This window comes from Lepidochelys olivacea, assembly GCF_965140295.1.
Source record: "Lepidochelys olivacea isolate rLepOli2 genome assembly, chromosome: 1".
Taxonomy (NCBI): Eukaryota; Metazoa; Chordata; order Testudines; family Cheloniidae; genus Lepidochelys; species Lepidochelys olivacea.
The window spans coordinates 290,252,397-290,269,046 of NC_140411.1; the positions used below are offsets into that span (position 1 = coordinate 290,252,397).

Consider the following 16,650-nt stretch of genomic DNA (forward strand, 5'->3'; position numbering starts at 1 on the left):
TGCCACAATAGTTACCATCACAGTTGGCATCTTCTATAAGAAAGAGCTAAAGATTGCATGGATGGGGTATCTAAACTTCCCCCTATTGGCGTAGCGTGGGGAACCTTGTACTGCCAGTAGCTGTGCGTTGCCTTTTCTGTGGATGAGAAAGATCAATTCAGCTTCTTTCACAAGCACTAACTTCTCTCTCCAGACCTTCCTTTCAAAATCCAAGAGGACTGTATCCCCTCATACAATAAAGTAGCTTTACCAAAACTGTTTTTTTTTAAGGTGGAAGGATAGATGGTGCTTCCTCCAAAGTCCACCTTTGTCTTAACATAGGCATGACTTAAATCCATTTCAAGTATCCTGTCTGTTTCTCTCTAGAGCCTGTTTGTTATGGTTTTTGGCTTCACGCTAGGGTACAAAGTAGCAGGGGCTGTGTTGTTTTTCTCATTATGACTGTATAGTTCTATGGCAATGGGAGTTAATCTTACTGTAGTAGAAGCAATGATATCTTGCAGACCTGATGCACTGAGATGCTTTTAATTATTCGCTCCATTCCCTTCCAGGGGCATGGCTGTACAACAGCCTTTTACCTTGTTGCTAATGTTCAGAAGCTTGTTTTTTGAGTCTGCCTTACTAAGTGGAATTTGTTGTAGAAGATCTGTAGTTTGAAAAAAATGAACTGTTCTTTGTAGTGTCTTTTATCTGAGACCTGGTTTTAAATTATACTGACCAAACCCTTATCTTATTGGAATAAAAATGAATGGTTTACCCTCCGATATAATATTCTAATGGAGTCTGAGATTTTACATGTCACAAATACAGTAATCAGTAAAGAGAGAAAAAAATCTCAAGAGGGTCCATTAGAAAGAAAAATTGATAGCCAAAAATATGTTTATATTATTCATCTACTGATTTTTGATGCATCTCAAGATGTCACTAGATAACTTAGGCTTAGATTCCTTTAGCTATTGATCTGTATTTACACATGGCTGTATGCATATTCTAAAAACTAACTGGTCCTTCCCAATTTAAAGAGAAAAAAGTATGCAAATAGAAATATTTGATAATGCATAAAGAGCTGGTCGAGAACCAGATTAAGGGACCCACAAAGTAGGCTCTAATTCCCTTTTATTTTTTCTTTTGATTGAGAAAGTGAAGTAAACACTATCAATACTAGTGCCTAATTAACACATATAGTTCCTATTGAAGTCTTTCTCTGGTGGTAATTTATATTTAAAGGTGCACTGTAAACTGTTTTTTTTCCCCCATTGAGAAGGCTGCTATGGGGAAGCAGGAAGCAACTCATTTCTACCTGTTTCTGCCTTTAATGGATGGCCCATCTGCCCTGCTAGCCAAACCCAGTGACTCTCAGAAGGATCAAGGTTGATCAAGAGGAGCATCACCCTTAATCCCACTTAGGCCAGGTCTACACTACAGACCTGCATCAGTGTAACTACATTGCTCAGGGGCGTAAAAATCCACTCCCCAAATAACATAGTTATACCCTCTTCTCTCCCCCCCCCCTCGACCCCCCATGTAGACAGTGCTAGGTTGACAGGAGAGCTTCTCCCATTGACATAGCTACAGCCTCTTGGGGAGGTGGAATAACTATGCTGACAGGGCTTCGTGAGGAACTGCAGGGCTTGTATGTCGCATAGTATATATACTGTTTGGATTATGCTGGAGGAATTCTCATTTATGGGACTTGTTTGTTATGATTTATATGGATGGGACTTTTGTATTAAATGAACCCCACAAGGGCTATATATACTTGGGAAGATTCTTTGGACTATTTCTGGGGTCTAAGAAGGAAGGAAACTGTTATGCCACAGGCTTCCTTACAAGGGTGGGGCTGTCTTATGACAATCCTATAGGACTAATAGTGTTCCTGGTATGTAATCAAATTGTTCCTTTTTGTGGGAGAGAAGTAAATTGCTAGTTAAATCAGAAATTATGTTGAAATACATCACTTACAACGTATTTAAAACTGAAACCTTCACTGTTTGTTTGTTTTGTTTGTTTTCAGATGAAAGTCCCTATACTAAATCTGCAAACCAGACAAAACCACCTGAAGGAGCATTGGCTGTGAGGAGACAGAGCATCCCAGGTAGACCAGCTAGTTTAAATTTTAATTGTCCTCACCCCATTTTCACAACAATACGTTACAAGTTAGAGAAGCCAAATCATTTGTTAGTTTTACCAAGCGGTTTATGGTTTATTATATGGAGAGCTCTAGTGATGCCTTACATTTTCATTATAAAAAAAAAAATAAAAAAAACCTGACTGCTTTTTTCAAGTATTATAATGCCCCCTTGGTTTGCATGGGGCACTTTAACATTCGGGTCAAGGAAGTGCTTTTTGTTGTCCTCTTGGAAAATCTGTTCAGACTGTCTCTGTAGGTGGCGTGTTGTGATCACTGCTTCTGATTGCCTAGGAATTGCATATGTCCCATATTATACCATCCCCACCTCAACTCTCTTGTCCATCTCCCCCATCGATCATGTCTTGTCTTTTAGATTGTAGCCTCTGTGGGGCAGGGACTGTGATTTTCTATGTGTTTGTACAGCCCTAGCACGATGAGGCCTCAATTGGGTTGACGCCCTAGGCACTACTGTAATATAAGTGTTACATAATAATAGTAACTGGGCCAAGTTATAACGTTTTAGAAGCTGACATTTCCCATTAGTCTTTTGTTCAGCAGAGCTTGCTTCAGGCTAACTGCTAAACTCGGTCAACATTACGTCAGCACTGTGCATACACGATGCTGGTATCTCACTCTAGCATGCCACGCAAAGCTGAACCTCCTCTGATGAGACACAGGCAAAATAAATGATGTGGCTACCCCCTCTCCCAACCACAATACCATTTGACCTCGTAGAAGATGCACAGTACTAGATACCAGATACCAGAAATTCAAGTCTCAGTTCTACTAACTAGTGTTTCTAAATCTGTGACTTCACAGCCTTTATTATTGAGCAAGGCCTGATATTCCACTAAGAGGTTCCACAAACTCAGAGCTGTAATATAACAGACCGAGTGCCACTTAGGGCAGGTCTACACTTAAAACACTGCATCAATGCAGCTGCGCCGCTGTAGCGCTTTAGTGAAGATGCTCCTACGCCAACAGGAGATCTTCTTTCATTGGCTTAGTTAATCCACCTCCCTGAAAGGCAGTAGCTATGCCAATGGGAGAAGCTCTACTGTCGACATAGCTCTGTCTACACAGGGGGTTAGGGCGGTATAATTGTGTTGTTCAGGGGGTGTGGATTGTTCACACTCCTGAGCAATATAGTTCTACCGATATAGGTCTGTAGTATAAACCTGGTCTTAGTCACACTGTCTCTGTGGTCTGTGCTGCAGTGCTGAAGGTCCAAGGTTCAAACCCTGATGATATAGTGATGGAGGAAAGCATTGCAGTTGGGCATAACAGAATTATTTTTTTTCTATCCAAAAGAACATAGGCAAACAACTCCCTTCTGCCCCCTTTCATTTAATGAAAGTCAAATTCTCAAAAGTTAGAAAGCTCCAGAATAAAGATTTCCTGTGCTGCCTTTATTCTGTGTGTATTATTATGCAATCTTTAATTACATGGTCCCATACTAGTTTTTCCAGTCCAATAAAAATCAAGATTCAGTGCTTCCTGAGGTGAATACAGATCTCTGCTGGTACCATAACTGGGTAGTATTTTACATCATGAGGCAATAAAACTCAACTTATTAAGTATCTATTTATTATATTGTATTCTTTTGGAATTTTTTTAATTGAAATTGAGAGAGGAGGAGAGAATTATTGAAGTTTAAAGTTATGTATGAAACAGTTTGTGCCACATGTCCATCACAGACTTGCATTTAATATGCCTACTTTATTTGGGAGAAGAACGCACACTTATAAGGCTGTGTTCTGTGTTCCCAATATAATCCTTGTGGAAGAAGTGAGAAGAACCAGTGTCTAAAAGTCTTGTGCTTGGCAGAGATTCTTCCAGTTTCAGCCTTGAATGTGAGTAGCATTTACACCATCTCCGGTTGATGAGTGTGACGGGAGTGCTCTACTTACTGCTGCAATGGCGCCTCCTCCTGGCTGTTCTGGGGATTAGCTCCATGATGCCGACACCACTTCTGTTGCACACTGTCTCTCTCTGTCTCTCTTGGTCCACAGCTCCTCTCTCACTCCAGGAGCTGCTGCTGCCTCTTTGTTACTCAGCCTTCCAGCCAGGTCACTCAGCATTCCCCACTTCAAGCATATAATCTTTCAAAGTCTCTTCTGTTCAAGGGGCCTCCGGCAGTTCTCACACCCAGTGCCCTGACCCTGTCACTCCTCCAGTGACCCAGGCAATCTTCCAGTTCACTGCCCCACCAGTGCTACTTCCCCAGGGGCACATAGGGGAACCCAGGCCCACCCTCTACTCAGGTTCCAACCCAGGATCCCTAGAACATGCAGCCAAGCTCTGTTTAGTCCACAACCTTGCTGCTTACTCCCTGGGCTCTTCCTACTGTGTATCCCACTGGCTCTCTTCCCACCCTGCTTTCTTCAGTGTATGCCTTTCCCACAGGGCTAGGCCCCCAGGGTCCTACTATTTCCCTTGGTTCCCTCCTTTCCTCTGTACTAAACAGAGGCTGACTGCAAAATTCCTCTGGGAAGCCTTTGCTGCTACCAGATTCCTGGGTTTATACTGACTGTGCCTACTTCCTCTTCCTTCACAGGTGAGCTTCCTTGCAATTAGCTCCCCAAGCAGATTATCTCCCTCATTTGCGGCTTAATTGGCTGATTGGGCCCACCTGGCCTAATTCAACCCTCTCAGTACCACTGTGGGGGGTACACCCCATCACAATGAGCAATTAAAAAAACCTGGAAAAAGGAGGTCCTTATCTTTTGAACAAAGTACTCTTCTCCATCTGCCTATCCATTGGGAAAATAGTCTTCAAGAATCTTCGGTAGAGGAAGTCCCTTAAATTTTTCTTCGGCTTCTGTCTCTGTGTATAAGAGAGAATTTGTTCAAATCTGAAGGTGAATTGACCATTTCTGCCTTATTCGAGAGATGCCCTTGGCTCTTAAGACAAAAGCTGACAGGAGGCACAAACAAAAGGTGTAACCCTACTGGGGTGTAATGTATGTCTCAAGTTTGAATTGGTAGCCAAGCTAAGAATGGTTGCAACAATCAACCTAACTTCAATGCCTAGAAAGATACTGGAATAAATTATTAAACAGTTTTAAGATTTAGAGGATAATAGGGTTATAAGGAATAGCCAACATAGTTTTGTCAAGAGCAAATCATGTCAAACCAACGTACTTTTCTTCTTTGACAGGGTAGTGGCCTAGTGTAGCGGAGAACAATAAACATGATATATCTTGATTTTAGTAAGACTTCTGAAGCAGTTTCACATGACATTCTCTGTCTTTTTATTTTCTTAGCAAGGAAAAATCAAATCCACAGCTACAAAATGGGGAATAACTGGGTAGATATAATATTGCTGAAAAGAATGTGTGGGTTATTGTGATCAGAAATTGAATATGGGCCAACAGCGATTCTAGTTAAGAAAAGGCTAATATCATTCTGGGGTGTATTAACAGGAGTGTTGTCAGACACAGAAAGTAATTGTCCTATTGTACTTGGCACTGGTGAGAACTCAGCTGGAGTACTGTGTCCAATTTTGGGCACCAGACTTTAGGAAAGATATGTGCAAATTGGAGAGAGTTCTGTGAAAAGCAACAAAAACAATGAAATGTTTAGAAAATGTGACGTATGAGCGAAGGTTTAAAAAAATAGCATGCTTAATCTTGAGAAAAGAAGACTAAGGGGGTACCTGATACCAGTCTTCAAATAAGTCAAGGGCTTTTATAAAGAGGATGAGGATCAATTATTCTCCATGTTCACGTGCAGTAGGACAAGAATTAGTGTGCTTAACCTACAGCCAGAGAGATTTTGGTTAGATATTAGGAAAAACTTTCTAACTATAAGGGTAGTTAAGCTCTGGGATAGACTTCCAAGGGGAGTTGTGGAATTCCCATCATTGGAAGTTTTTAAGAACAGGTTAGATAAACACCTGGCAGGGATGATCTCTGTATACATGGTCCTTCCTCGGCATAGGAGACTGGACTTGATAACCTCTTGTGGTCTCTTCCAGCCCTATATTTCTAGGATTCTATAAGTTGGACTGGAGATTTGATCAAAAATTACAGAACAGTCAAGGTAAACTTAGTAAAAGTCACAGGTTTAAGGAGAAATGGAATGTAAAGTCACAGGAACGCCACTGAAAGCGATGGGGCCACATGATGGAGGGGGTAAAGTCCAGTCCTGCTGTTAGGGTGGGATGTCCTCTGGGGATCTGGTCCTGCCCATGGATGATGATTGGCCCTGAGGGGAGGTGGAGGCGCAGAACAATCCAACTCCTCACTCTCCCTGCAGCGGCAGCGCCTGTCTCAAAGGGCTGGCCCAGCTCCTGTCTCCAGCCCACTGGCTCTCACACAGCATGCATGTGGGGCTTTCTCCCATGATCCCCCACTCCTTTCCTGGCTCAGGTGCTGCTGGATCACCTGCCCTGAGCTTTTGTGACAGCAAACATGGTCAGCCTGTGGCTCGCATGACCCTTACACCTCTGCAGCCTGTGAAATCCCAGACACAAGGAAAAGTTGTGGACAAACTGTAAAGTCACTGTATCCATGACATTTTTATCAACGTGACAAACCTGCAGCCCAAACCAGGCATTTCATGAAATAAATGCCCTGTGTTTAATTCCATTTTATCACCAAAAGCAGGGAATGGATTAAACATCTCTTTGGAATAGAGCTTGTTTTAGATACACAGTGGATGCATTATTCATATGATGAGGGTATTTGTCAATTTTATCATGTCTTTGGATGACCCAAAAACAAATGACTGATTCTTTCATTGGGATTTATCGAATTTCTCAAAGTAATGATAGTTAATTAAAGTGATGTGTAGTAGTATTATACCCAAATTGCATTTTAAAACTTAGAATTCATGCTGTGTGTGTGTATTTATTTGAATCACTGGTTAGCTCTGCAGTTTCTTTTCTGTGGTAAAATTAATCCTGAGTATGGAGGTGGTGTTGGCACTGACAAACAGGTTACAGAGTGAGAGACAGATTATTTCCTCTCATCGCAGCAAGATGCCTGCATAATTCAAATTCAGACTGGCACCTGATGTATTATGCAGCTGAATTGTAATCTGTCTGTGTACTAGATTGCAACATCCTTTGGGCAGGGACTCTGGCCCTGATTCAGGTAATGATCCCTATTCAGATCAGCACTCCAGCACCTTCATAAAGCAGTGCTGCCAGCCCCATATTTTCAAAAATCACAAGTCAGCCCCACAAAACCATGAGACTTTACAAATAATACATTTTTGTTTTTTTTTCTTATTTGCTCCTGATGTTTGATCTTTTAGTGTTCATTGTCCAGCTTTTCTCTGCAAGCAGGAGGACTAGAAATCTACTTTTTTTGACTGAAAGCTGAGTTTCTCATCCTCTCTCATTTCTGCAGGAGATGGGAATTAAGAAAAACACCAAATATTGGGAGAGTAGTGATAAAATTGCAAGAGTGGGCAAAAGAGGCCCAATGAAGTCAATAGGATTTAAGCACATACCTAAAGTTAAGCATGTGCTTAAATGGTGTCTGGAAAGGGATGGACTCAAGCAAGTTCTGCAGTGCTTTCCTGAATAATAATGTATGTCTCCTTATCTGTTTGAGTAGCACAGAGGAGCAAAATAATCATTGTAAAATAAGGATTATATTTCTTTGAAAACCTATTAAGCCAAATGTGTTTAGCATGGCAGATTGTTCGTAATTTGACGTTTCAGTGCTTGAAATGTTCACCAAAATACTGGGGAGAACTTTTGAAAACTGTAATTTTTGGCAGGTGTTGTAATTATTTGCAGCTTTACTGACTTAGAGATGGGAATTATAACCATATTGCTTTCTCTTCTCCGAGTGAAATCCTGTACACAGCACTCAGCCCGAGTAATTGGGCTGCACAGTGGGGACCCTTCCTGGGCAGGAGAAATCTCCTTTGCTTTAGGCTACAGAGCAGTAATGTAGCTGCAGTAGCTTCTGCACTGCCTGATCTACTCAGCAGCAGTTCCATGCTGTCCTCCTTAACTCACTACTGTCCTACTTCCCCAAAAAATACTGTGTTCCTGCAGAGCCTGGGTCCATGATGTGCAGGGGGTGTTGGGCATTGTCAAATCTTGCTCCCAACTGCCTTTCTGTGCCAGAATGGCATCCGGTCCACTGAATACAAGGCCTTCTGCACCCATGGTGAGATCAGGAGTTACCTTCGTAGAGCAGAAGGAGGAACAAGTGTGCAGAAGATGAGAGCAAGTACAATCTGATTCATTTTATGTAAATGAGACGACCCTATTGTGCTCCTGGCAATTGTCACAATGGACAAAGTTTGGATTTTCTTCAGCTAGGTTGTGCAGTAGCAGCTTTTTTTAGACTTGCAAAAGGTCCCAGCACATCCTTTTAATCTTTATCAAAACAAGCCGGCTTTACTTTTGGCTTCTGTTTATTTCAAACTTTACAAGCGTTCAGGTATCTGGTGTGTTCGACAAACCACGTTCACTGATACAGTATTAGCCTGGCTAATATTTTATTCTTTATAAAAGTATTAGATATTCTTCATTGGCTATCCATGCTCATGCAGACTGAGAGAAAGTTCTTCCTTCAGAAATAAGTCACAATATCAGAAATTACCTGTTCCATAGGCCTTATCGGGGAAGGAAAAATTTAGAGCATACAAGAACTTGGTGTGACCCAATCACCTCTTGGTGCCAACTGGCAGATGGCACAGGGGGTTCATAGTCTTACAGGAATCCTCTGGATCGGAAATATACATAATAGTTCACTAAAGGGTGGCATGTAAGGTCCCTACCAAGAGCCAGTAGAACACTGGTCGTCATAATCACTGCAAAATGTATATACAGATAATATTTAAGGAGTTATGTATCTATGCTGAAAATTGTGTTCTTAAGGTATGGGAGTTCTTAGAGTATAGAAGGTGTCATACCTCGGATGTGTTCCTTTCAGACAGGAGATAACAGACACTTCTCTGTTTGGTCTTGTGTGTAGTGTGCATTGTATGTCTGACAATGGATGCCTGTTGGCGTACCAAGCCAGGTACCAAGGATAAGATTGTGAAATCTACAAGAAAGAAAAACTACAGGAAAAGACAATCAGCAGGGTGATGTCTTGTTTATAACTAAGATCAACGGATTAGTTTTGTATATCAAGTAATGCAAGGAAACATACAGTATCCTTCACTGAGGAGACAAGCTAACAGACAGTTTGTCTTACAAATGGAGGGTCATACCAACCCTCGCTGTAAAATGATGAAAGGACTTTGAGTGAGCATTGCTCTATAAAACAGGAAAGTATCTAATTTAAGTAAGTCTAGGTTCTAGAATACATGTTATGGGTTTATTTTATATATAATCATTTGTTTCCAGTACTACTACTTGCTGAATTTATGTACTCTGTTAAATAAATTCTTACTTGATTTCACTATAAACATATCTAAATCCTCTGTGTTAAGTGGAGTGGTGATCTGAGGTGTAACTGGTAAACTGGGGTGCACTGCTTCTTTGGAGGCAGTGAATCTATGAATACTGCCAGTGTCCAGTGGGAGAGGGGCTGGACGTTCCAAGGAGATGGTCGGACGTTCCAAGGAGATTGCTAACCTGTAGAGCAGTGTTCTTCAATTAGCAGCCTGTGGGCCAGATCCTGGCCACAAGTGTTCTTCTGTTTGTCCCACTAGGCTTCAGCTGTTTTACCCTGCTTCCTGCTGGGGGCTCTGTTGTAAGAACAGCTCTGCTACCCCAACTTACCAGCTTACCCCAAGCTCCCAGTGGCTCCAGCCCTTTCCCTCCCCAGCTGCAGAACATCTTCCAAACTGGCAAATGCCAGCCAGGGCAGGGGAGAGGGTTGTACTTAGAGGCAGGACAGGGATGCTGCAGCCAGGACCAGTCAGGGGAGCGCAGGAGCCGGAACTACCAGCAGCCTGGGATGGAGCTGAGTAACTGTATCGTCCTTGGTCAGAGCCAGGTGGCAGGGTCATCCTTACAGCAGTGTCCCTAGCTGGGAGCTGGAGTAAAACAAAGGCAGGGGGAGCCATCCCTTGCTCCCCAGGCCTCCCGCACTGCCCTCCACTTCCTTGCAGCTCCCCCAACTCAAGCAGTACTAAGGAGGCTCCCGTCTCCTGAAGCTACTCCCTTTTCTCTGTCCACCCTCGGAACCAAAAATCCTGTTTTCCCATGTGAGCATGAGGGACACACTGCTCATTTGAATAATCAGGATTTTGGGTCAATTTAAAATTGGATACACAGACTTTACCTGTACATGGCATGACAGAAAACAGAGGGAAAATAAACTGAAGTGCATCCCAAAATGTGCCCCTGATTGGGCTAGCAGTCTGCATGACAATGTACCATCTTTGGTACATGTGCCATAGGTTGCCAGTCCCTGCCACCTAGGTGAAGAATTGACGTGTTTCCACTAGAGAGCCCTCCAAGATTTGGACATTGCCTTATACTGCGCCCCACCCCCCCTCGAAAATGTAATTCCATACCACTGCCGTAGAGAGAGCAAGAACAGGGCCTCCGCAGACCTGGGACGGGAATGTTTGTGTTGCCTGTGGCCAGTGCAGTCAGGGAGCTGACCCACGGCAGGCATGGACAAGGCTTCCTCATGCTAAGGGCAGGTGATAGCGAGGTGCCTCTCAACCTTGGGTATCCCTGGAAGCGTCACATGTGGGAAACGATTTATGGTGGTAAGTATGAGACTAGGAAGTCAAATGGCACCACCTTGGTCAGATTACAGATGTCACTGACCTTTTCTTGTGAGCAGACAAGTATATTTTTCTCTTTCCTTCTACACTGCATTTTATCAGCTTAAAATTCTCACACTTGCCAGCAACTGGAGAAATGTTTAGCACTTAGAGATCCATTAGTGTTCACCTAAGCAATCAGTGATACTGTGTGTTTTGAGTGATTTCCTACGAGAAACGGATTTTTTGACCTGTGAAATGCAGCTGACCTTCTAGTAAGTGTCTCTATACCTGCTGTTCTCATTGTATTTGCAAAGACGTATTCTGATTGTCGTTTTTGATGACATACTGAAATTGTCATGTTTGTTGGCTTCCCTACTCACTATGTATGTCAGTAGTTTGACTGGAGGCTTTTGAAATAGTTTTTGAAACAGCTGCAGAGCTCCCTACAACACTGAAAACTCATCAGTTTTCTTTCAAGAATTTAACATGAAATAAAACATGATTTTCCCCTAAAATTTATTGTGTTGGTATCATTGCACAAAAAGCCACAAAAGCAATTTTATCTGTTATAGAAAATGAAAAAAGAAACCCCTTGATTGTTACATAAACAAGATCATTGTTAGGACTACATTTTAGTCACTGGTATTTTTAGTAAAAGTCATGGACAGTAAACAAAAATTCCTGGCCTGTGACCTGTCCATGATCTTTACTAAAAATACCCACAACTAAAACTTGGGGGGAGCTGCCCAGGGACACTGTGGGTGTTGGGGGAGGGTGGACCTGGTGCTCAGGGGGGCAGGTGGCAGCGCACAGCCCAGGACCCCTGCTGGTGCTAGGGAGGAGGTTGTCGGGGTTTGCAGGCTCCCTACCAGGCTCCCCCACCCCCAGCAGCAGAGTTTAGGTGTGGGAGGGGTCAGAGGGTTGGGGCACAGGACAGGGTGAGTCAATCTCTGGGTGGCACTTACCTGTGGGGCTCCCCAGAAGCGGTGACATCCCCCTCGCTCAACTCCTAGCCAGAGGCTTGGCCAGCTGCCAAACCTAGGGAGGGAAACAAGTCAGTGTCAATCTTAATGAATATATTTGCTTATATACTAATGTGATGGCTGCCTTTAGAAATACAAATAATAGACATTTCCTGGACTTTTTCGAAGGAGAAAATCCTCCTGAATTTGTCAGAGAAAGTGAATCTGTTGTAAGAAATTCTGTCTCCCTAATATGATAGGTAGAAATGTATAAATGGTAATAACAGCCAGCAGAGGTTCTGCTTTATTCGTTCAAGGTTGGAGTAATGTGGTGGTCTCCTGGAGACTTTTGGATTTTGTTAATCACGTACCTGCTTCAGTCTTCCTTCAATTGGCAGTTTTTCTCTCTTTTTTCCATTGTGGAGTTTTAGGTAATGAAGTTGTTCCTCTAAGGCATCCTCTACAAACTTTTTTAAAGACATTAATGGAACATTTATAAAAATCTCCAATTCAGTTTCTATATAATGATTATATGGGGCCTGATAATAGCAAGGGAATGAATAGTACGTTCACTCTGCTGAGCAGATCTGTATACCGAAGTATATTTACTGTTTATTCAATAATTTATTATGTATCAGCCTTTCCAATATGAAGAAAAAGTGACCTAATATGTATTTCATGTTGGAGAGGCAAAGTTAGCCAGTTTTTTCCAAAAGAGAATCTGCTACTTCCTTTTACTTTTGGTGGAATAAAAGACGGTAACTATATTTTTAGACAGGTTTCAGAATAGCAGTCGTGTTAGTCTGTATCCGCAAAAAGAAAAGGAGGACTTGTGGCACCTTAGAGACTAACCAATTTATTTGAGCATAAGCTTTTGTGAGCTACAGCTCACTTCATCGGATGCCTTTTCTTTTTTATATTTTTAGAGTTCATATGCCTTCCTTGATCGTGTGTGTGTGTGTAAAAGAGAGGGAGAGAATATGTATATGGAATACATAATAGTGTGAAATAAAGGTTTTATTGACAGAAGTTTGGGATGTCCACAATGAGTGGCAAAGCCACAAGTGAGTTAGGGGGTCATTCCAAACTAGCCTTTGCTTCCTTCACATTTAAATATACAATGGAGGAATCAAGGGCTCTTTTTTATGGAGTATACTTTTAGCTCCACATTCACTTCATAATGTCACTAGACTCTAATACACCTAATTTTGATACAAGGGAATGTACAGTTCAGATCTCTATATTAGAATAGAGGGTGGCTTTGATAATTTTTGAAGTAAAATACAACATGTTTGTAGAATGTAGACATTTTTTTCTTTTGGGTACTGTTTTTTATCCTTGTGCAACCTTCAGACCTTCTCTTCACATTTTATCTACATGGCTGTTTATGTCCTCTAGTGTGATCATACAGTGAAGAACCAATGAAAGAGAGCTCTATCCAGTAGCCGCGAATTAAAACTGGTACAGAAAGTTAAACTGTCCCTGTTACAGAGGAAGTCTGACCAGAAGTAAAAGAAACACGAACACAACTTTGGGGGGAGAAGGGCACCATACTAAAATCAAGAAAGGAATGCTGTAATTTATAAGCCAGAAACAGTATCCTGAATTTACTTCCCTAAAGTGGACAGAGTATATACTGTATTGATCAAGGCTGGGAGAGGTGCCAAGCTCCAATATTAATTGATTATATCAGTGGAGCAGTTAGAAGCCGCGCTTGAAAGTTGATAACCATGAGACAACAATCCACCACACAGTACAACTTTCTCCCACAGTAGATGAGATTGTGACTCCGAGCAATTGGCAGATAAATAATATGGAAAATGAGCTAACCTCTGTCAGAGGAAAAACAAGGTTTTGGAAAACAAAGAACACACACGTTACAGCTGAATTATAGGTCTCCCAGAAAGCCATGAGTGATCAGATCCTGTCAATTTCTGTAAAGAAATGATCCTGGAAGTTTTGCTTATGTAAGCAAAACTGAGAGATCAAAATTGATAGAGCTCCTAGAACACCCACAGGGGAATGTTGCAGATGGACCAAGACCATAGTGAGACTGCATCATTACCATGAAATCTATTAATGCTGCAATATGTCTGACGTTTTAAAAACAACCAGGGCTGAAGCACCCACGGAAAAAAATTAGCAGGTGCATAGCACCCACCAGCAGCCAGCTCCTCCCTGCCACTCAGCACCTGCCAGGAGCTCTGCTGATCAACTCCTCGCCATCCCACCCAGTGCCTCCCACCCGCCGTGATCAGCTGTTCTGCAGCATGCAGGAGGCACTGGGGGGTAGGAGCGGGGAGGGGACGGAACTGGGTGGGAAGGGGCAGGGCAGGAAAAGGCAGGGTGGGAGTGGGGACTTGGAGGAAGGGGTGGAGTTGGGGTGGGGTCTGAGGCTGAGTGGGGGTTGAGTACCCCCAGGCAAAGGAGGAGGCCAGCGCCTGTGGGCAAATGTGTATGATTTTTCTAAAACCTTTCAGATTGAGTTCTGGCCAAAAGGGTGGGCCTTTAATAAAGTCAGTAAAAACTTAACATTTTCCCAGTGCATTTGAAACTCATTGCAAAATTGTGCCGGCAAAATCAGAGGCCCAACAAGCCATTCACATACCATCCTGATAAATGTGGTGTAAAGATCTAGCGAGACTGTTAACATTCTGGTCCATTACTCTCTATATGTTAACAAAAAGGAAATATATAATAAAAAGCAAATGGAGTTGGAGAACACATAGAAAGCATGAACCTCAGATTACCCCACAACAAAAAATAATAATATTTAAACAAATAAGCTTGAGTTAAGTATTATCTGAGATAACCTAGAAATGCTTGTAACTGATGGTACAAAGTGCTTTTCATAATCCAAGTTTCAAATAGTATGATCCTCACAACATTTCTGGGAGGTAAAAGTCCCCATTTTCCATATATAGAAACTGGAGTAGGAAGCTACAATATTCCATTTATTGACTGATAAATAGACAGATTTCAATATTTTAATGACACTAGTTACTAATATTTTTTTTCAATAGTAGTGGCTAATATAATACCTGAGAACCAGATGGCCTTTAAGCACAGCAGTTCATCAACTTGCATTTTAAAAAGACACCACCTCTCATTTATTTATTTATATCTGGTTTTATAACACATGTATCCTTTGCACAACTCTTTGGCTCCCTTAAAACATTATAAACATAAAATTAATTCCACAAGTTCATAACAACTATCAGCAATTAGAACTAGGCAGATGTTCTTTGGATTAATTCCCAACATCCTCCATAAATTGGAGGAGCTGAGAAATACCACACTAGCTTTGAGATATAAGATACCTCTTATCCAAAGAACTTGTGCCAAACCTCAGTAAGCTAATGAACCTTTGAAACATGGCCTAATGATCAGCTAACTAAGGCTTTGTCAAACCAACAAGGGAGCAAGTTCCAGAATGGAGCTTGCTGTATGACTGTTCTCCACGATGCTTAAGCCAGGTCCATACTAGAAACTTTTGCCAAGATAGCATTGTCGGTTAAGGATGTGGATTTTTTTTGCTACATTTTTTATACCAGCAAAAGCCCTAGTGTAGGCATAGTTATACTGGAATAAAAATGTTTTTGCCTGTATAGCTTATTTCACTTGACAAACCACTACATGGTGTATTTGCAAAAGCACTTTTTTTGCTAGCAGTGTCCACACTGAGAGGGTTGTCTGTACCAGCAAACCTTTTCTAGCACAGACCTGGCCTTTAGGTAGCTTATTTACAAGCAGAAAAGCTTCTCATGGGGGTGGAATCAGCGTAGAAGTTTATACATGTTTATTTTGGGAAAAAAGTTCGTAGAATCACTGACCATTTTCTACAAAAATCATGACAGACTTTTATTAGATGCTTTTATACAAGCAGGGGGCACCACTTCTATCTACTTTTAGTCCAAGAACTCCTGGTGGGGGTGACCTAACATATAAATTTTAAAATGATCAGAATTACAGTGTGTTCTGTTGAAAAAACAAATCTTTAGATGAGGTAGTCTAGTGCTTCTTCAATTTAGACAACTATCTCCTGTCAATATTAAACACAGTCAGCAGTCTCTCCTGATCCTCTACTACGGGTGTGAAATAAATTTAAGGGAAATCTTAAATCAGGCCTATAGGCAAAGGTAATCTTTCTGTCCATTTTAATGAGCTGATTATTACATATTTAGGAATAAAGATAATTTCTAATATATCATATTTTTGTGAGATAAATCTCAGCTCCATAAAACACATTAAAACTGATACGAACAAAAGGGATATGCTCCCATCAAGTGGGTAAGGAGAGCTGATGTCATAAAAATGGAAATAAAGCCGAGAATTATCTACATGCTTTTCAAATGGAATCCTTTATACTGGTGTCCTGACCATAAATGGGAATAAATTTGTAACTAGAAAAAAGAAACCACAAGTTACATTTAAGTACCTCATACAAGTTAAAGACTGGTGACCCTACCCTCACTGACCTAAACTTATACCAATGTGCCTTCAATCAAGAGCCAAGTCTGGGGACTAGCATTTCCTGTATCAGTTGGGTTAAAAATAGAAACAAATGAGCTCAACCCATTGTCATTACCTAAGCTTTTATGTAACAGACAAACAAGAGGGAGAAAATTACAGCGAAAATTGTCTTTTGTGATTTCAAAATCTGAGCATTGCATTAATATGCTGTTTTACTCTTCAAGTTTCAGTGGCAGGAGAAGGAACTACAAGGATACTAACAATTCATCTTTGCCTTATATGAGAATTCAAGGAAACAGAGGAGTTGAGCACCTGAAACTCCAGTTGAATCAATGGAAAGTACAGGTGCCCAGCACCTCTGGAAATCAGACTCTAGAGTGACGATAGAGAATCTCAGTGCAGAGGTGCCTCTGTCAATTTTAGCAACAACATTGCTAGTCTCCA

General features: G+C 41.6%; 1 protein-coding gene across 9 annotated transcripts in view; it reads left to right on the forward strand.

Annotated features, from left to right (window-relative positions):
* GRIP1 (glutamate receptor interacting protein 1) overlaps positions 1 to 16,650 on the forward strand; it is a 556,915-nt gene that overhangs the window by 392,871 nt on the left and 147,394 nt on the right. For all 9 annotated transcript variants that reach the window (XM_084616426.1, XM_084616431.1, XM_084616424.1 and 6 more), the window contains exon 2: positions 2,015 to 2,095. In XM_084616426.1, coding sequence (XP_084472552.1) covers positions 2,015 to 2,095 — 81 coding nt within the window. The remainder of the gene's footprint in view (positions 1 to 2,014; positions 2,096 to 16,650) is intronic.